Consider the following 21,715-nt stretch of genomic DNA (forward strand, 5'->3'; position numbering starts at 1 on the left):
TAATTTGCATTTGAGCCATGGAATCAAGTCCAATTTCTGCCCAATTTTACCACATCCCATTCCTGGAGCAAGTCACCACTCATCTGGAGATCCCTCAATTAACTGGCATCCCAATCATCGGTACCATTTTTAAAAGATCATTGTACACCAGGGAAAAAAATGTTAGTTTGGAGCTGCCTGTACTGTTCCTGATATTTGCCTCAGACATGACAGACAGGGGGAAATTGGTTTCGATCTTCCTGGAGGTACCAGGTTGTCAGTAGCAAGATGCTGAACATGAAACTCATTGCAGGAGGAATGACTGCTGTTGTCATTAGTCTGAGGTTTCCATGTGGATTACAGCCTCTCTGCTGTCTGGAGAAAGAACATCGCTGTTCTTCTCCTCTGTGTAAATGCCACCATCTCCTCTCTGGGTAACTCATACTGCCCCAATCTCTGCTCCTGTACCACCGCCAAGATTCATGCTCTACCTCTCACTATTGCCTGCAATATTATCCCTCACATGTTCTTATCCAATCCCCTACACTGCGAACCATATATGTCCTCTGCTTTCTACTCACTCACGAGTGAACATTTCTCCCAGTTGACAGCTGTGCCACCCACTTTCATCCCACTCCCTCCCTCCCTTTGCCTCACTCCAGGCCCATAACAAGGTGTAGACAGCCAAGAGGGGGGAGACGTCCAACATCCACCTCCTTACTCTCCATGAAGACAGTACCCTGTTTTGCCAGTGAGCACCAACCTGTTCTTTTGGTGCACCTGGAGTGATTTCATGGACATAGTGCTAGGTCCAGCACTCTCAGAATCTGCTGGATAATTCGCTCAGTCCTGCAATCCCTCGCTCGAGCCACTGGTGTCCAGTGACAGGGGGCAAGGAAGCTTGACTTCACTCCAGGTGTCCAACATTCATGTTCCAGCAGCCAAGTAAGAAACATTGTCCATTGTTGGGCTACTTTCCCATTACTCCCACTGTAAATGAATTCTCAACTTGCCTGAACTTCTTGCCTTGTTCACAATGCACTCTGTATTTTGTCTCTTGTAGGCACAAGTCTTGGTGGTCAAGAGACCAGCCCCACAACACATCTCACCACCACCTCTGCAGAGGACATCAAGGATGTTTGGAAAGTTGCTTCCTGCTTCCCTCCACCAGCTCAGATTCTGACACCTCAGTGGGTATTTTAGCTGGATTGGCGACAGGAGCACAGGCTGGTGTTCACAACACTTCCATCTTTCTACATCCGGCTGAGGAAGAAACACTAAAGCCACTGACACTCTGAAGACTAGTGGAGACCAGCCATCTGCCAGAAGTCCATTTTATTGGCCATTAACCGCTCCACTGATACAACCAAGCTGACACAAGGGCAGCAGGCAGGTTTGGTGGAGGCACTGGGAAATCTCAATCAAATGTTGCATCTCTGCACCAATGCCATTGGGACCATGCTGACTCTGGCACGTGAACATCTGGCTGCTTTCATGGACATAGTGCTCAGTCCAGCACTCTCAGAATCTGCTGGATAATTCGCTCAGTCCTGCAATCCCTCGCTCGAGCCACTGGTGTTCAGTGACAGGGGGCAAGTCAGCTTGACTTCACTCCAGGTATCCATTCCCCATTGGGAGACTGGGAAGTGCCAGCAGGACCCCAGACAGAGGAGGTTCCACATACAGATTCATCAGAGGTTTCTTGTCAAGACAGTCCAGAGGTGACCAAATCTTCCACTTCCACCCTGCCTGCCGCCCTCAGCCCTGTGAGACGACCATTTATTTCTGGTATCGTGATATGGTCAAGAGGAGAGGACTTGGCATCCACACTCTAGGTTAATGCCCAAGGTTTGACGCTAGGAAATTGTTTCCGTTAGGTGAGGAGACTAGGACCCGTGGACACAGCCTTAGAATTAGAGGGGGTAAATTCAGTACAGAAATGCAGAGACATTTCTTCAGCCAGAGAGTGGTGGGCCTGTGGAATTCATTGCTGCAGAGTGCAGTGGAGGCCGGGACGCTAAATGTCTTCAAGGCAGAGATTGATAGATTCTTGTTGTCTCAAGGAATTAAGGGCTACGGGGAGAATGCGGGTAAGTGGAGTTGAAATGCCCATCAGCCATGATTGAATGGCGGAGTGGACTCGATGGGCTGAATGGCCTTACTTCCACTCCTATGTCTTATGGTCTTATGGTTCACAGGCAGCACATAGTACTCGCTGGTGTCTTTCACCTGAGCTGTACAGGTGGCTGTGTAAGGATGTCATACTTTAAATGGGTTCATTTTGCATCACTCAAAAGTGAAGCCCCCTCACTCTTTGAAAGGAACACGTAACCTCCCACACTATGTGTGTGATAGCAGCCTTCTTCAGTTGCATTTGTTATGTACAGCATCATGGAAGTAAATGGCGGTTGCTCTTCTGACACTGAGCCTCTGACTCAGCCGTGTACTATTGGTGACTTTTCTTTCTTGATGACCGTCCCATCAACTCCTTCAGCTTCGAACGTCCCCGTGTTTCCACACAACCCATCTAACTAAATACTCACCTCCTCACTTTATGTAACCAGCCCTAGGCATATCAAGTCAACACAGGTTAAAGTAGTCCACTGTCCTCCCTGTTGAAGTCAGAGTGCTGATGACTTGTCTTTGATCCCTCTACCCTGTATTACCCTTTCCTTTCGGGGGTGTATTGTCTTGCTACCTATGGTTATCTATGAAATTGCCCTCCTTTCACAATTATTGAGCCTTCTGCATCTCAGCCTGCTGCTTCTGATTTTGACAATTAAGTTGCCCAAATTTCATTCCAAAGCCCCTGACAGTCCGATTGAATTTTCATGGATGGACCCGAGGACTAATCATGATGCACTCCTTTGACACACTCAGACAGATAGTCCCGACTGATGACTGACCAGATGCTGACTGATAACTGTGCAGCTCCCTGACTGACTTACTATGACTTCCAACTGATTGTACAGACCCACAAGGACACTCCATGCCCTACTCCCTGGACTGTAGAAGTATGGATCCCAACTAGGCTGATACTAGTGGCCAATTGACTGAGCCCAAGCCCCTTGACTGATATCAGAGGGTCCCCTTGATTTACTGTACCCCTCCACCTGATGGATTTTTCACTTGCCTTGACTGAGGATTGACTCATTAGACATTGAGACATGGCCATTAGGAAAAAGCACACGCTGTGTGGGTTTGGCACGTTCATGGTTGGCACACTGTGCAGGCATGAGACTGATGTAGCACGGTGCAACAACATGTCCACCCCTTGCACTGTTGGCCAACTTGACAAGTTGTCTGACTTTGTGTCTGCACTAAAAGGCAAGTCAAGACAAAAGTGCAGAGAGTCTTCAAGGAGCAGCTGAAGATGCAAACCACCAAAAGGTGAGGCAGGACAGGGCAAAGGTGTTGCGAGCATCGAGGGAGGTGCAAAGTGAGTGTACATTAAGACAGAAAGCCAAGCAGCTCTGAGGTGCAGCCTAACCCAATCTATGGTAGGTGCCTATCTCTGTGCAAACTGTCCTTTGCAGCAGTATTCCAGTGAATGGTGTTAGTGCAGAACCCGATTGTAAAGGCATCAGAGCTGTGCCATGATGATGTGGTGAGGTCAGTACATATCGGGTACCATGGAACGTGGACGTGGGCTAAATGCAGTCACTGCTCAGGGAGCATAAGTTAAAAGGTTGGTGCCTGATGCATGAGATGTAGGCCTGAAGGAACAAGTAGTGAGGTGGATTTCATTCTCAGTATCATGTCAGGCCATTCAATACTTGGTTAGAAAGTGGGACGTTTGTTCTTGATGTCGAAATGCTCGTTGCTGACCATATCACACAATTTTCCCAACTTTCTCGCCATTGTCAACATTATTCAGAGCTGGCAAGATTCCAGTCTCTGCATTGGTTTGGAAATCTTTCATGTCCTCAACATATTTTGCATCCATTTGAAATATTTTAAATTGCATTAACTGCTATCAACCAATTTGTACAATGCAAGGTGTCACATTTGACAATATGACGATTAGCAGAAAATGTTTTAATGGCGCTGTTTGAAGGACAACTATTTTCTGGGACCGTGGAGAGAATCTCCTTGATTTTTCTCTGAAATGGTAACTTTTACATTAACCTGAGACAGTATCTTACCCAAGGAATGGTATAAAAACAATGATAAGGAAATAAATCACTCGTGTAAATCAAAGCAAACAGGGAGTGAACATGAGAAGCACATTTAAATAAGAACAGAAGAGAACATTAAAAGCAAGATAAGGATCATAAGGTGTGGCCATTGGAAAAGGCTAATTTTAATATCTTCATTATTGAATAATGGTTGGTGGAGGGAAGGATCATTATGTTGGTCCCAAGAGAAATGTGGTAGGTGAGAAAATATTTGGAAAAGAGAAATTAATCTTGAACACAGTCTCAAGGACATTTAACATTGGATTGAGGGCTTTTGATATAAATTTGCACAATATTAGTTCACACCTAATTTCAGGAAGTGCTTCCTCACAAAACTGAGATTAATGCCTGGAACGATCTTCCAGTTAATATAACGAATCTTCTAATAGTCGATGATATACTTTGACAGGAAGACTGTAGGTTTTGCAGAAGGTTAAGCTCGATGAAGTGAACATTTTCCCATTGAAAATTACATCTGTGATCTCCGTAATAAACTAATGCCTATCTGTTGCATGTCTAGCACAAAGGGGCGACTCATTAGCAAATGGCATCTTTAACAATGTCATTGAGGTTTCACAAAAATTAAATTATTATTTAACTAAGTGCAGAACTCTTGTTAAAATTTTTGCTGATTCAATTAGAGATGCTAAAAGGGGAAAGAGAATAATTATCCATCCTTTGAACCAAGTGCTGATATTGAACAGTGCCAGGTGTAATAAGATTGAGTTTTAACTAAGTAATCCCGATAATTTATTCCATTGTCACTTTACTGGTGGGAATTTTCACAAGAGTTCTCTTAATTCTATGAGATCTGGATTTTGTTTTTCTTCACTCTGAAGTGGCAGGTAAATCTTCCTTTTTCAGGAATACACAACTTGTCCATCAGAAACTTAAAGGCATATGAGATTAAATGTTTGAAAAGTTGTATGGTGAATGAATGTAGAGATATATAATTAAGTTTATATGCGGAAATGTTATGCTTCAGCTCTTCCCTTCCAGCTATGAGCATGTTTTCACAAATTTTTCATTCCCCCTCTGTCCAACTACATTGATTATTAAAGGTTCAAGATTTGCAGTGAACATTTTCCTATTGGAAATTACATTTGTGGTCTCTGTAATAAACTAACCTGTCTGTTGCATGTCTAGGTACATGCAAGGTCCAAGATACATCTAAGATATTAAAATTCTACAAGAGTTGCCAAAAAAGGGTTACCAAACATTTCCCAAATCATATTAATTTAAGAAAACTCACTTGATCTTATGACAACTTTTTGCTGGGAATATTCCAGAACAATTGATATGGTTAGGCATTGTTGGCAGAGCTACACCTAGATTGCAATTTTTTACTGACAGTGGAGATGACTCTATCAATTTGAGTAGAACCTACCTGACAATGCCCTGGTGGTGGCACTCTCATACAGAGGGACTCCTTGCCCTGCATTGTTAAAGGCCTTCAAAGAAATAACATAATGGGAGCTTGGCTCTGCAAAAGAAAGCACGGTATTAACATCAGTGTTTCTCATTTCTCTTATTAATACCAAGATATTGGGTTAAGTAGAGTACGAAACCTCAGACTGCAATCATTTTTATGTTGATTTTTAAACAATCATACATCTTAATTCATCCTCACACCAATGCATATGTATATACTTTTTCAATATTTGATAATGAGCACGAAAGGTGTAGAAGTCATTTATAAAATTAGTCTAATTAATATAAGTCACTGTCAATTTTTATCAAAAATATTGATTTGAGAGAATAGGAACTCGGTGTTAATTACTTTATGATGATAACATATGAACTTATTCTGACCCAAACCTGCTGCTGCAAGTCAGCTTATTATCTAAGTACCATAAAATGCCAATGAAGTTAGAGCGATGCATAATTTGCATTCTCTTAGACTTCTATACCACACAATTTTCCCTTATTTCTGCTTATTCTCCTGAAGTAACAGACCTGTGATAGGCTGAAGAAAGGACATCCTAATTTTTCTTCCCAGAGAATTCCAGTACCAGGCCCAAGTGGTCATTCTTGAAGTTAGACCATGATGATTGGCTTCAACAGCTAATTTCCAGGGGCCTCTCCTAATTTCCTGCTTTAACTTCTGGGGTTGATTGTCAGGCCCTCTGGAGGAATGACCATTTATGCCATTTCTCACGACATCCCACATCTGCTGCCAAATCATGCTGCAAAGTAAGGGATTCTCGACCCTGACGCTGAAATAAGGACATTTTCCAACTGTGTCACTGACTACAAATTAGCAATGGGAACTCTGATTATTAATTCCCTCTTCCTAGCTAATGTCTGCTGAAACTGAATACTGGCTCTACTGTTAATGCAGACTGTTGTAGTGCAATAGTAGTGTTCCTACCAGTACTGATATTATCAAGAAGTCTTTCTGCATTGCTTCTAGCCTTCAAAACTGCTGTCATCACTCCACCTCCACTATTTTAATAAAGCTTACTCCTGACCCTGTTATGTTCTCAAATGATTACTCTACATTTCACCTTCCTTTCAACTTAACCGGTCATCTCCTCCAATTCCATGTTCAAACTCTTCCATCTTCAAATCCATATCAGGCTTTTGTCGTACCTACAGAGGCATGCCTCACCTTGTCAAAGTCATCAATATGTTTTATAATTTTAGCAGTATCATTGGTATGTCTCCTTATCCTCCGCCAGTCATCACAATCAGTGGTTTATGTTTATTCACCATCTGTGGGACGGCTGTTACTTGTTTCAAACTTCTCCCACGCTTATTCTCTGCTTCAAATATTTATCCAACTTAAAATGGCACAATAGCCTTTGCTTCAACAGTCACGATGCCAAAGAATTCTGTGTTGTAATAATCCCTGGTTCCTGGGTGCTGTCTCCAATCTGCACAATTTTAATGTTCAAGCAGCTATGAGCCACTGACCCACTGGCCATTTTGGTCAGTTAATCAACAAGTGGCACAGTTTCTGAAGCATTTCTGTTAAAGTATTATATAAGGTCAGGTCTCAAAATAGGCTGCTAGCTACCACTTGCAGTAAGACTTGATGCTTGCCTTGCTGAATTACAGCCTGGGAGTAAAATGTATATGTTCTAGGTCAACATGCACGTATTAAAGATAAAAACTTCATTTATGTATTATTTCACTATGAGGTTACCAAAGCAGTAGGACAGCCAAAGGTTTTGAAGGGTAATCAGTGCCAAAGTGGCCACGCATGTCAATTGGATGGTAAAGAAGGCATATGGCATGCTTGCCTTTATTGGGGGACTTGAGTACAAGATGTCATGTTGCAGCTTTATAGGGCTTTGGTTATGCCACACGTAGAATATTGCATTCAATTCTGGTCACCATGTTACAGGAAGGATGTGGACACTTTGGAGAGGGTGCAGAAGAGGTTTACCAGGATGCTGCCTGGATTAGAGGGTATGAGCTGTAAGAAGAGGCTAGAAAAACTTGAGAGCGGCAGAGGCTGCGGGGACACTTCATAGAAGTCTATAAAGTTATGAGATGCACAGAGAGGGTTGACGGTAAGAATCTTTTTCCCAGAATTGAAATGTCTAAAATGAGGGGCTAAGCATTTAAGATGGAGGGGGAGTTCAAAGGGGATGTGAGGGGCAAGTTTTTTACATGAAGAGTGGTAGGAGTGTGGAATGTGCTGCAAGGGGTGGTGGTGGGGTTAGATACAATGGGGGCTTTTAAGAGACTTTTAGATAAGCACATGAATATGCAAGGAATGAAGGGATATGGACCAAAGGCAGGCAGAAGGGATTGCTTTAATTTGGCAATATATTCGACATGACATCATGGACTGAAGGGCCCATTCATGTGCTGTATGGGTCTATGTTCTATGATGCAAAATCAGCAGCCTATTTCCTCACATTAATATCCCACACATAGGAAATGAGCTGAGAAAGAAACTGTAAATTTATTTGAAGTTTTTGAGTTCAGTTGGGGTGGGATCTATTTTTACTTGCTGAGAGTGAATGTCATGTGAGAGATAACAGGAGTGTTTGAGCTTTATCCAACTTATTCAAACTGTAGTGATAATGTGCATGTAGTTTGAACTTGTATCTCTACATGTTACAGATTTGTTGGAACAATGGTTTTTACTTTCATTGCAACAGATCATAGATTCATTGCTAAAGACAGCAGTACCAGATGTCAAATATTTCCATGTGTCCTTCCAAATGTAGGGTTCCGATGATATTTACCTAGATTTTCAATGGAAAAATAACGTTGCTTGCTGTCGACCTGCACAGTCTCAGCATAGGGACTCCCCACTCCGTAACCAATGATGTAACCCCTGACTGCTATGTTCGGGTTTAAAGGTGGAGTCCAAGTCATTACAATGCTTGTAGTCAGGGGTCTGACATGAAGAGAACTTGGCTGGTCAGGAACCTGGGATTCTGTAATTAAAGAACAAATTCTTCTATCAGTATAAATCCACTTTATAAAATTACCTAGATAAAAATGAATTATTTTCACTTTATTTTTCGTACAGCAGCTTTAGGATGAGCTTATTTCGTAATCCTATCGGCATATTGCGCTTAACCCATTGAAATGCCTCAATGTTTTTTTCATTCCATTTAATACTTTTGAACTCGATTGATTGTTAACGTCTACAAAAATGCATAGTTTCTTAAAGACAGTAAAATCCCACAAGCAGCAAGGAGGTGATCCATTTAATTATTTTGTGATGTGGTTGGCCAAGACATGAAGAGAAAATCCTTCTCTCCCTTTAAATGTTAAAATCCACAAGACGATTGCAGCTTAATGTCTTAAAGTTGATTTTCCAAATGAGCACTCTTGGCATGGTGCCTTGCCTGTAGGCAGGAGCACATACTGGAAAATCACAGGTGTGCCTCTCACATCTCTGTCTGTAAATGGTACTGCTGTGGAGATTCTACTAACTGCACAGTAAGATTGTGTACACAATCCTATTTAAACATATTAGAAATCTGGCAGGCTCTGAGAGATCGTCTAGGATGAGTAGATTTAAATCTGGTTTCAGAGAGATTCACCATTGACTGGAATTCAGTCAGATTTTACTTCATCTATACTTGCTTGCCACTGAAGGCAAGAAGCAATTTTTAAAAGGTTTGTCTATTTAAATTAAGTTTTCATTAGCTTCCTTCAGTGTTTGATTATTAAAGGTAGAGAACTCTACAGACATGGCTTTAGCCAAACCTTCTCCTACATTCCAACTCTGAACTCAGGGCCCATTTCTGCAGAGGGTTCAATGTTGTGGAAATTACAAGTTTAGTTCTGTCTATATAGACCAGAGATGAAATTTTCCTGCTTGTTACATTTCACATAATTTCCAATATCCCCTGTTTGTCTGTGTTATTCTCTCAGCTTTCTGCCCTGAGAAACTTCCATGAAATAGCCAGCATTTTGTAGCCAAGAAATCAGGAATCACCCTTTATTTTTGCAGTCCGGATGCTGCCATTAGGTGGTGTCAGACAGGTAGTGAAATCCTGTTTGTTCATACACCCTTCTCCATTGATAGGTACTTGACTTCTACATTTGTCTCCCCATTGTAGAAAGTCAATGCTCAGGGTCACAGCAGATCAGGAGATCAAACTTGATCATACCAATACCTTGGCTGTCCATTACCCCAAGCTGTCATGTCCATCACAAAATCTAGACTTTGCCATTCTGATGGTGTTCTCTCGCTCACTCATACTATTTTTCCTATAAAGTCAGGAATTATTCTATTTATTCAATGCTAAGTTATAATAATGGAGCACAAATATCTTGGAATAATTTCTCAACAAATAGCTTGAATATAAATGCACTGTCGATAATACATAACAAAAATATATGTAGATGTAGATTTAACATTGTGTTGTAAATTACTTCGTTTTGTTGTGCGGCACTAATAGGAAAAGCTCATGATTAAATATTCTTAATGTTCCAAAAGGACTCCCAGGACCTATTGATAGCAAGTGCTCAATAGCAACAAAACAAATGGAAAGTGGGACAGATACGCTGAGCTGCAAAGCAATGACAGCATATATTGTGCACAGAAAACCTGGTACTGGCCTTTGATAAATTTTTTAATCATTTATGGCTTCCATCTCATGCTCCACAAGTTAACACATTCATCACTCATGTAACATCCTTTGCATGAGGTATTCACTATTCAATTCCCTTTGGTATGATCTTCACCCAAAAGCATGTCCTTTCACTGCACTGATTACTGATAATTTGTTGGCCATCATTACAATTAGATTGGTTCTAAGCTGTAACTGGTGTACCACTTTTTTCCCCTGTAAGTGTTATTACCATCTAAATCATTCTCCGGTGTTTCCACTGTGAACCAGTCAGATGCTGGACCTGTTCCATTCACAGTCATGGCAGCAACTTGAAAACTGTAATGCCCTCCTTTGTCCAGACCTGCCAATCAAATCACAACAATGGTTAGCCCAAACTGTCATTAAATACTTACTTTTATTTGGTTTGCATGACTCAACTGTTCAAAAAAGAAGCTTCAAGTATATAAACAAGTCATTAGTTCTCCTCCACACACACAACCAAAGCCAGAAATTGCTGGAAAAGTTCAATAGGTCTAACCGCATCTTTGAAGAGAAATCAGAGTTAACATTTCAGGTCGAGCAACCTTCTTCAAAACCCATAAGTTCTCCTTTTTTATACATGAAAATGACACTTAACATCCAGTGTATATATACAAACAGAACTTGGCTGAGATGGATAGTTTAAAATGAGTGACTGTGAGTCAGCACCTCAATTTCCACCTTTCCTGTGGAAATTTAACAGTAATTTTTAAAATTATTTCTACTAAAGGGAGTAGAAATAGAATTAGAGAAAGCAGCAAAAAGGCCGCCAACTGACTTATCAACTGTTTCACCATCCCACACAAAGGCAAGTTCAATTCTGTAGAAATCTTAAATGAAGTTAGAATAATGCCTCTCTGGAAAACTTCTTTCTAAGTTCATTTTCGTGAGGCGCTGCCTTAAAGCAGTTAGATTTCTTCATTGTGTAAAGCAGGGCACGTGCTACCTTTATAAATTTATGTGAAATCAATTAGTGCAAGATTAAAAATTGCAAGAAACCAGTGCTGGCACAGAACCATTCTGGATATGAGCTTGGTTGTAAAGTAGGTCTGCTGCATTATACACCCCATTCTACACACTGTAATCATAATGAGTCAGTGCATTAGCCATGATGTCTTGTGATTTTTGTCTTTTCAAAATTAGAAATAGCCCTTTACACTGTTGGGTCTTTTCTGCCTTCTGCAAGTGATTTATTGACTTCTATGTGTTGGATTACCCTTTTGCTAATTGCCAACTCACTGTGGACAATGAGGACCACACTTATTTGTCCACACACAAAGGAAAACATGCAATAGGTTCAGATACTGCTCCTGAACCACCTCCATGCAGAGACAAGCATGGTTTACTATTGAAACTGGAGTTACCATTGCATTTCCAATGAGAAAGCAATGGAAGCGCTAGAAAATAGACAGGAACTCAATGTGCTGGATTGTACGTTACCTGGAATTCCAATGGGGTAAAATATCCACTAAGTCTAACCCTGCTTCAGATGGATGAGTAACTCCTGGCACTGAGGTGTCAGTGGGGAGCTCTTTGGGGCCAGCGGCCATAATTCTATTCATTTTAAAATAGTGATGGAAAAGGATAGACCAGATCTAAAAGTTGAAGTTCGAAATTGGAGAAAGACCAATTTTGACAGTATTAGGCAAGAACTTTCAAAAGCTGATTGGATTCAAATGTTTGCAGGTACAGGGACAGCTGGAAAATGGGAAGCCTTCAGAAATGAGATAACAAGAATCCAGAGAAAGTATATTCCTGTCAGGGTGAAAGGGAAGGCTGGTAGTTATAGGGAATGCTGGATGACTAAAGAAATTGAGGGTTTGGTTAAGAAAAAGAGGGAAGCATATGTCAGGTATGGACAGGATAGATTGAGTGAATCCTTATAAGAGTATAAAGGAAGTAGGAGTATACTTAAGAGGGAAATCAGGAGGGCAAAACAGGGACATGAGATAGCTTTGGCAAATAGAATTAAGGAGAATCCAAAGGGGTTTTACAAATATGTTAAGGACAAAAGAGGAACTAGGGAGAGAATAGGGCCCCTCAAAGATCAGCAAGGCGGCCTTTGTGTGGAGCCACAGAAAATGGGGGAGATACTAAATGAATATTTTGCATGAGTATTTACTGTGGAAAAGGATATGGAAGATATAAACTGTAGGGAAATAGATGGTGACATCTTGTAAAATGTGAAGATTACAGAGGAGGAAGAGCTGGATGTCTGGAAACAGTGAAAAGTGGATAAATCCCCAGGACGTGATCAGGTGTACCCGAGAACACTGTGGGAAGCTAGAGAAGTGATTGCTGGGCCTCTTGCTGAGATATTTGTATCATCGATAGTCACAGGTGAGGTGCCAGAAGACTGGAGGTTGGCAAACGTGGTGCCACGATTTAAGAAGGGCGGGAAAGACAAGCCAGGGAACTATAGACCGGTGAGCCTGACCTCGGTGATGGGCAAGTTGTGAGAGGGAATCCTGAAGGACAGGATGTACATGTATTTGGAAAGGCAAGGACAGATTTGGGATAGTCAACATGGCTTTGTGCGTGGGAAATCATGTCTCACAAACTTGATTGAGTTTTTTGAAGAAGTAACAAAGAAGATTGATGAGGGCAGAGCAGTAGCTGTGATCTATATGGACTTCAGTAAGACATTCAACAAGGTTCCCCATGAGAGACTGATTAGCAAGGTTAGATCTCATGGAATACAGGGAGAACTAGCCATTTAGATACAGAACTGGCTCAAAGGTAGAAGACAGAGGGTGGTGGTGGAGGGTTGTTTTTCAGACTGGAGGCCTGTGACCAGTGGAGTGCCACAAGGATCGGTGCTGGGCCCTCTACTTTTTGTCATTTACATAAATGATTTGAATGCGAGCATAAGAGGTACAGTTAGTAAGTTTGCAGATGACACCAAAATTGGAGGTGTGGTGGACAGCAAAGAGGGTTACCTCAGATTATGATTTGGAGATGCCGGTGTTGGACTGGGGTGTACAAAGTTAAAAATCACACAGCACCAGGTTATAGTCCAACAGGTTTAATTGGAAGCACACTAGCTTTCGGAGAGACGCTCCTTCATCAGGTGATTGTGGAGGGCTCGATCATAACACAGAATTTATAGCAAAAATTTGCAGTGTGATGTAACTGAAATTATACATTGAAAAAATGATTGTCTGTTAAGCCTTTCATCTGTTAGAATACAGTGATAGTCTCACTTCTTTCATGTGTAAATCACAAAACCCCTTTTTTTTAAAGTTGCATTCTCGGGTTAGCTGTTAACAAAGGTGATAGCTAGACAATATGTTGAAGGTGTTAGCCCCCTGTGTTCTCTGTCTATGACCTGATGTTTAGATTGATTCTAATCTAAAAAGTGAGATAACAGAGTTGTGCATGGCAGGTACTCATGTGATTCAGCTAACGTTGTCTATCTTATACGTTGCAGGCAAGGATGCCCGGAGGCATGGTACATTGGGGAAACCGAGCAAAGGCTACGACAACGGATGAATTGGCATCGCACAACAATCAACAGACAGGAGGGTTCCTTCCCAGTTGGGGAACACTTCAGTGGTCCAGGACATTCAGCCTCGGACCTTCAGGTGACCATCCTCCAAGGTGGACTTCGGGACAGGCAGCAGAGGAAAGTGGCCGAGCAGAGGCTGATAGCTAAGTTCGGTACCCATAGGGAGGGCCTCAACCAGGACCTTGGGTTCATGTCACATTACAGGTGATCACCATTGCACTACACACACAGATATTCCTACACACACACACTTTCTCACACTCACATCCCCCACCCCAGACAGACAGACACACACAGACAAAGACCCACATGCACACATATATTTTGTGGGATGAATTTGTACTTGCAGAGTTACATTGCACTTTGCTCAAAAACTGCATACATTCATGTAGAACTCTGAGCTCAAAAACTGCATGAATTTATGTAAAACTCTGTTATCTCACTTTTTAGATTAGAATCAACCTAAACATCAGGTCATAGACAGAGAACACAGGGGGCTAACACCTTCAACATATTGTCATCACCTGATGAAGGAGCGTCGCTCTGAAAGCGAGTGTGCTTCCAATTAAACCTGTTGGACTATAACCTGGTGTTGAGTGATTTTTTAACTTTGTACCTCAGATTACAACAGGGTCTGGACCAGATGGGCCAATGGGCTAAGAAGTGGAAGATGGAGTTTAATTCAGATAAATGCAAGGGAAAGCAAATCTTAGCAGGACTTATACACTTAATGGTAAGGTCCTAGGGAGTGTTGCTGAACAAAGAGTCCTTGGAGTGCAGGTTCATAGCTCCTTGAAAGTGGAGTCGCAGGTAGATAGGATAGTGAAGAAGGTGTTTGGTATGCTTTCCTTTATTGGTCAGAGTATTGAGTACAGAAGTTGGGAGGTCATATTGCAGCTGTGCAGGGCATTGTTGGAATATTGCATGCAATTCTGGAGACCTTCCTATCAGAAAAGATGTTGTGAAACTTGAAAGGGTTCAGAAAAGATTTACAAGGATGTTGCCAGGGTTGGAGGATCTGAGCTACTGGGAGAGACTGAACAGGCTGGGGCTGCTTTCCCTGGAGCGTCGGAGGCTGAGGGGTGACCTTATAGAGGTTTACAAAATTATGAGGGGCATGGATAGGATAAATAGATAAAGTCTTTTCCCTGGGGTTGGAAAGTCCAGAACTAGAGGGCATAGGTTTGGGGTGAGAAGGGAAAGATAAAAAAGAGACCTAAGGGGCAACTTTTTCACACAGAGGGTGGTACGTGTATGGAATGAGCTGCCAGAGGATGTAGTGGAGGCTGGTACAATTGTAACATTTAAGAGGCATTTGGATGGGTATATGTATAGGAAGGGTTTGGAGGGATATGGGCCGGGTGCTGGTAGGTGGGACTAGATTGGGTTGGGATATCTGGTCGGCATGGACGGGTTGGACCGAAGGTTCTGTTTCCATGCTGTACATCTCTATGACTCTATGACACTGGAGCTCCCAGCCATACTAGTGCCCAACAAAAATGTTAGCAGTCAGGATGGAGGGGTGGACGCCTGGGTAAAAGAATTGGGTTGGAGCCTGAGGCAGTAACATTTCTTTCTCTAGTAATTACAGCATTTTCACAATGGCAGTATTTTTTATTTGTTTTAGTGGGGCAAGGAATCCAGATATAACTCCTCCCAGCTGTTTTTTTTTTGGTGGAGGTATGTGCCAAGTTGCCCTGTTTGAAGAAACAACATACTCAGGTAAAGTCAGCACTGGCTAGACCATAACACCATAAAACATAGGAGCAGAAATCAGGCCTTTGGCATATCGAGTTGGCTCCACCATTTAATCATGTCTGATTTGTTTCTCAATCCCATTCTATGTCTTCTCCTCATAAACTTTGATCCCCTTAGCAATCAATAACCTATCTATCACTGTCTTAAATATACTCAATATTCTGGCATCCACAACCTTCTGTGGCAATGAATTCCATAGATTCACCACTGTCTGGCTGAAGGAGTTTCTCCTCATATCTGTACTAAAGGGTCTTCTCTTTACTCTAAGGCTGTGCCCTTGGGATCTAGGCTCCCCTGATAATGGAAACATCTTCCCAACATCCTGTTTACCCAGGCCTTTCAATATTCTGTAAGTTTATCCCTTGAGTGTGTTCCAAGATTATTGTCATATCCCTTTAGCTCCCTCATGGATGGCAATTTAAAAATTCTGCCATCAAACAAATACAAATAATGTTGGAATGAGCAACTGAGGAGACGAATCAAATTAAAAATTAATAAATAGGTAGCATCATGCTTATGTTTTTAAAAAAAGTCCAAATATTGTTGGAAAAAGAGCAGAAGAAAGAGGATTTTTGTAAGTTGAGAACCTGTAGGTAGGGCCCAGGGTGTGAAGGGGTGCAAATGTATTCTCGTGTTTCTCAGCCCCATCTTCTATTAGTGAACCAATCTGCCACAAATGTGGGGGAGCCAGGCTATTTTTGTGGAAGCAGCTGGAAGAGTTGCTGTCAACCTGGGATTGGGTCAAAAGTCATGGGGGAGATGCATTAAGTCAAGATCAGAACCTGGGGATGAGTGTATTGAGTGGAAATCAGGTTGGGTAGGTGTGTACAAACTGAGGCTGGATTTGGAGGTGGGAGTACAGTGAGTTGAGGCTTGGGGCAGTGCATTAAGCTCTAAGGGTTGCTGCTGTCAGGTGAAGGGAAGGGTCAGACTTCATTGGGGGAGGGCATGCAGGAGGGCATGCAAAGGGAACGGGAAGGAAGGTTACAAAGAAGGACAGGGGAGAAGATGATTGCAAGTGGGGGAAGAAAGGGAGACAACAAGAGAAATACACAACTAACTCATGGTGAGAAAATCATGGAGGCAATGACGTCCTAGCATATTAACATGGAATTTCTAGCCCAAGGCTGCATGTATTGAGAAGCTACAATATGGGGAAAAATACAGCAGATGCAATTGTAATGAATGCTGTTCAGTTGTTAAATCTAAATCTGCGATTGAGATCTGAGATGCAGTGAATACAGTAATCACTGCCTGCTCAAAATGTTCAGGTTTGTGCAAAGGCGATGGAACTGCATTAACTGTAACCTCACCAATTTGCAGAAAGTGTGTTTAGAATGTTTTTTATTTGTGTACAGGTATATGTCAGTTACACTGAAAGAAAATTATTGTCAATACACTTCTGGTGTCTTGTATCAATTTAAATACTGTGCTGTCCAAGAAATTAATGCTCTCCCTGTTTTAGAACCAAGGAAATGATACAGCACAAGGGGGGCCAATCAGCCCATCTTGTCCATGCTGACCCAAAGACGCCCAGATGCTCTTTCTAAGCCTATCTTTCTGCACATGGCCCTTAGCCCTGCAGCATAAGCACTTAAGGTACGTTTTCAAAGAATTAAGGGACTCTGCCTCCACCACTAACTCAGGCAGTGAATTCCAGACATTCCTCACCCTCTGTCTAGAAAACAATTTCCTCATGTCCCCTCTAATCTTTGTGCCACTTGGATTGAATCTATGAACCCTGGTTTTTGAACTCTCTGTGAAGGGGAACAGGTTCCTCCTGTCTACTCTATCACTACCCCTCATAATTTTATATACCTCAATCATGCCATCCCTCAGCCTTCTCCATTCCAAGGAAAACAACCCCAACCTCTCCAATCTTTCCTCATAGCTATAATTCTCCAGCCCTAGCTACATTCTAGCTAATTTTCTCTGCCTCTCTCTCTCCAGAACAATTATGATCTTCCTGTAACATGGTGACTGGAATTGAGCACAATACTCCAGTTGTGATCTCATCACTGTCTTGTACAGTTTCATCATGATACCTCTACTTTTGCACTCTGTAGCTCGGCCAATGAAGGAGACCATTCTATATGCCTTCTTCACAACTTTATCTACCTGTACTTTTAGGGACTTGTGCACTTGTACATCCAGATCTTTCACTTCATCTAACCCTCTCAGTGTATTCCCTTTTACTATGTATCCCCTTTTACTGTTTCACTTCCCTAAATGCATTAAGTTACACTTATCAGAGTTGAACTCCATCTGCTACTTTCCTGCCTACTCCACCAACCCATTTTCATCATTTTGGAGCTTACAGCTATCGTCTACACTCTCCACTACACAAGCAATTGTTGGGTCATCTGCAAATTACCCAGTTGTGCCACCACAATCCAGTTTACCTAAAGCAAACAGCAGGGGTTCCAACACCAAGCCCTGTGGGAACACCATTTGAAACAGCTTTCCATTCACAAGATGTGGATATGCCGGTACCAGACTAGGGTGGACAAGGCCAAAAGTCACATGACATCAGGTTATACTCCAACAGGTTTATTTGAAATCATAAGCTTTTGGAGCACTGCCTCTTCGTGAACTGAAGAGAGTACCCAGGCACAGATTTTATAATCAAAGAGATCAAAAGATCAATCAAATGGTGTGAGTGGAGTATCAACAGGCCGAATAATAAGTCTCTGCAGGTGATCAACAGTGTCAGATAGAGTGAGTAAAGTGTCAACAGCTGAATAGGAAGTGAAGGGATGACTAATAATCCAATTAATTGAGGCAGAGCGATAATTACAAAAATTTAAAAATATAGTGGTACTGGAGACAAATCAAATGACTGGGATAACAGGATAGGTGTAAGAGTCACATGCTGAGGGTCTAGCCAAAGTAATAAGTAATCCAGGACTCTACAAACTAATTAAGGTAGAGAGATCATAACAAGTTATCATAGTGATGGTGTCAAAACAGGACAAAAAGGAAGATTCGGGTAAGTGTCCTCCAAGCCGATCTTTGAGATATACGACAATGCAGAATCACGGAGCAGAAAATGTGAAGGGTTGTGCTCATGAAGTTCTGTGCCCATGAAGACGGCCTCAACCATGATATTGGGTTGATGTCGTGCTACATGTGACCCCACCACACTGTTCAGTATCTGCAAAATCTTCCTTACTGTCCTATTTTAACACCATCATCTTGATAAATTGTTTTGATGTTTCTACCTTAATTAGTTTGGAGAGTTTTGGATTACATTTTACTTTGTGTAGACCCTCAGCATGTGACTCTTATACCTAGTATTGTACCATTTGTCTGATGCTTTAATCTCTCTGCATAGAAATTCTGTGCTTGTGTGCTTCTCCTCACTTCACCTGAAGAAGGGGTGGCACTCAAAAAAACTTGTGGTTCCATCACAAGGGCAACCAATGACATTACCCTTTTTTTCCTGTTGCTAAGTCAACATTGGATCCGATTCGACACATTGCCTTATATCTCATGGGCTGTTACTATTTGACCAGTCTGCCACGTGGGACCTTGTCAAATGTCTTACTAAAGTCCATGTAGAAACATCCACCTTAGTACCCTCATTGATCCTCCTTGTCACTTCCTGAAATAATTCAATCCATTTTGTAAGTCATGGCCTTCTCTTATCAAAGCATGCTGACTATCCTTGACAGGTTCAGGCCTTTCAAAACGACAGTTTATCTGATCTCTGAGGATTGAATCAACCAATTTGCCCACCAACAAAGTAAGGAGGTAGGAGAAAGTGATGACTGCAGAGGCTTGAGTCAGACTCGAAAAATGTGGCGCTGGAAAAGCACAGCAGGCCAAGCAGCATCCGAGGACCAGAAGAGTTGACCTTTTGAGCATAAGCCCTTCATCAGCCCTTCACACAGCATCAATGTTGACCTCACCAGTTTCCAAATCTCCCCTCCCCCCACCTTATCCCAGATCCAAACCTCCAACTTGGCACTGCCCTCTTTAACTGTCCTATCTGTCCATCTCCCTTCCCACTGACCTATCACAATCACCTCCTACCTGCATCCACCTATCACCTTCCCACCTACCTTCCCCCGCCTCACCCTCCTATTTATCATTCAGCCCCTTCACCCCACCCCCCCCCCCCCCGCCCCCCCCCACCCCCTCCCCAATATTCTTGATGAAAGGCTTATACCTGAAATGTGGACTCTCCTGCTCCTCGGATACTGCCTGGCCTGCTGTACCACACTTTCCCACACCAACAAGGTAAGACTAACTGGCCTATACTTGTCTGGCATTTCCTTTGTACTCTTTTTAAACAACAGAACTACTTTTGCATTCCTACAGTCCACCAGCACCTAATCTGTGTCTAGTAAAGATTTGAAATAATCTTCAGCGCATCTTCCCTGACCTCCTTCAACGTCTCAGGGAACAATCCATCTGTCTTGGTGACTTATCCACGTTCAAGGAGTCTAATTCATCAAATGCTTTCTCTCTCATTATGATTATTTTACCCAATATTTCAATCTGCTCCTCTTGAATTACTTTCCTTTGTGAATATGGAGACAACAAGTCATTTAAAATTTTAAAAAATTAGATTACTTATAGTGTGGAAACAGGCCCTTCGGCCCAACAAGTCCACACCGACACTCCAAAGAGCAACCCACCCAGACCCATTTCCCCAACACTATGAGCAATTTAGCATGGCCAATTTACCTTACCTGCACATATTTGGAGTGTGGGAGGAAACCAGAGCACCCGGAGGAAACCCACGCAGACACGGGGAAAACGTGCAAACTCCACACAAACAGGTGCCAGAGACGGGAATTGAACCCGGGTCTCTGGCACTGTGAGGCAGCAGTGCTAACCACTGCGCCACCGTGCCACCCAAAATTCTTCCCATTTCCTCTGCATCTTTACACAAGTTCCCTTCTTCATCTCTGATAGGTGCTACTTTATCGTTAGCTTTACTTTTGCTCTTTATATACGAGTAAAACAGCTTTGCATCACCTTTATCTTGCTTGCAAATATATTTTCTTTGATTTCCTTATTCTTTTTAACTTCATCTCTGTACTTTCTGTACTCCTCTAGGCTATCCGCAGTGTTGAGATTTTTGTGGCTTTAAGTTTAATAAAGGGCTGATAATTCAAAGTATTAATTCCTTTATAAGTCCAAATATTACATATGTCAACATATATACAGAACATAATTGCAACACCTCATAAATAATGCCGTGCCATTTTATCCTATGTGACCCAAAGCATGTCCTTGACAAATCTGGCAAAGGTTAAAGGTGGGGAGAGGGTAGCAATAAGAGGCTTGGAATCAAAGAAGTACAAGAGCTTGTGATTTTTCCATTGAGTGTTCTCTAGGAGACAAGGTGTCTTCAAAATGTAGAGGATTCAGGAAAGAGGCTAAACAGCAGTGTATAAGATGGCATAATTCACGCATAAAAGGAAATAAAGAAGAATATTTCAAGAAGCACTGCCGATGGCATTGTGGAAGTCTCCTGTGTAAATGGTGCCCACATAGAATACATTTGATTTATGTCCTACTGTCTACAAATGCTATACAGTTTCAATGTACAACCTTAATGACAAATGTTATAAACTCCTACAAAAAATACACATTCCTCCTATGAATAAGACAAAGCTCCCAAACTCTAAAATGTGCTTTTGTTATAATATCAGTCTATTAGTATCGCTTCTTGTGTCATAAATTTTACAGATATAATCCATTTTCCACTCATATTTTACACTCATTTGATGCTGCCCTTTAATGTGGATGTGACATGTGTGACAACGATTTACAGAATATTCAGCATCACAGACAAAGGCCATGTTCCTCTTTGCTGTTTCACTGTCTTTAGATGAATTAGTGTTTGTAATTTCCAGGTCTGTAACATGGCCATTAATCATTAGAATCCACAGTAAGTAATGCAGTTAAATTCCACATGTCACTCTGTACATTGTTGGATAGCTAACATGCAGAACGTTACACCAGTGCAGTTATTTAACAAGAGAAGGTTTTCTACTGTTGTTGAAAAGGGCAATCAGAAACCAATCACAGCTATTCAAGCACTGGCAAGTACCCACATTGGTAGTGTTTACTGTATATATGCAACAATATTCAAATTGTCTCTTATTAATAAATTTGGGAAATAAAGCTAAGGGATGTATCGGGGCAGTCATGAATACTGGGGAATGGAAGAATAGAAAACTTCACAATTTAGCAAAACAAGGAGTTTA

At 41.9% G+C, this 21,715-nt stretch overlaps 1 protein-coding gene across 2 annotated transcripts in view; it reads right to left on the reverse strand.

Moving 5' to 3' along the window:
• The window catches only part of dcc (DCC netrin 1 receptor), a 1,336,447-nt gene that overhangs the window by 158,173 nt on the left and 1,156,559 nt on the right, over positions 1-21,715 (reverse strand). For both annotated transcript variants that reach the window (XM_072574203.1, XM_072574193.1), the window contains exons 14-16: positions 10,437-10,547; positions 8,360-8,554; positions 5,545-5,640 (exon numbers count right to left, since the gene is read on the reverse strand). In XM_072574203.1, coding sequence (XP_072430304.1) covers positions 5,545-5,640; positions 8,360-8,554; positions 10,437-10,547 — 402 coding nt within the window. The remainder of the gene's footprint in view (positions 1-5,544; positions 5,641-8,359; positions 8,555-10,436; positions 10,548-21,715) is intronic.

The sequence above is a fragment of the Chiloscyllium punctatum genome, chromosome 1 (assembly GCF_047496795.1).
Source record: "Chiloscyllium punctatum isolate Juve2018m chromosome 1, sChiPun1.3, whole genome shotgun sequence".
NCBI classification, from domain to species: domain Eukaryota; kingdom Metazoa; phylum Chordata; class Chondrichthyes; order Orectolobiformes; family Hemiscylliidae; genus Chiloscyllium; species Chiloscyllium punctatum.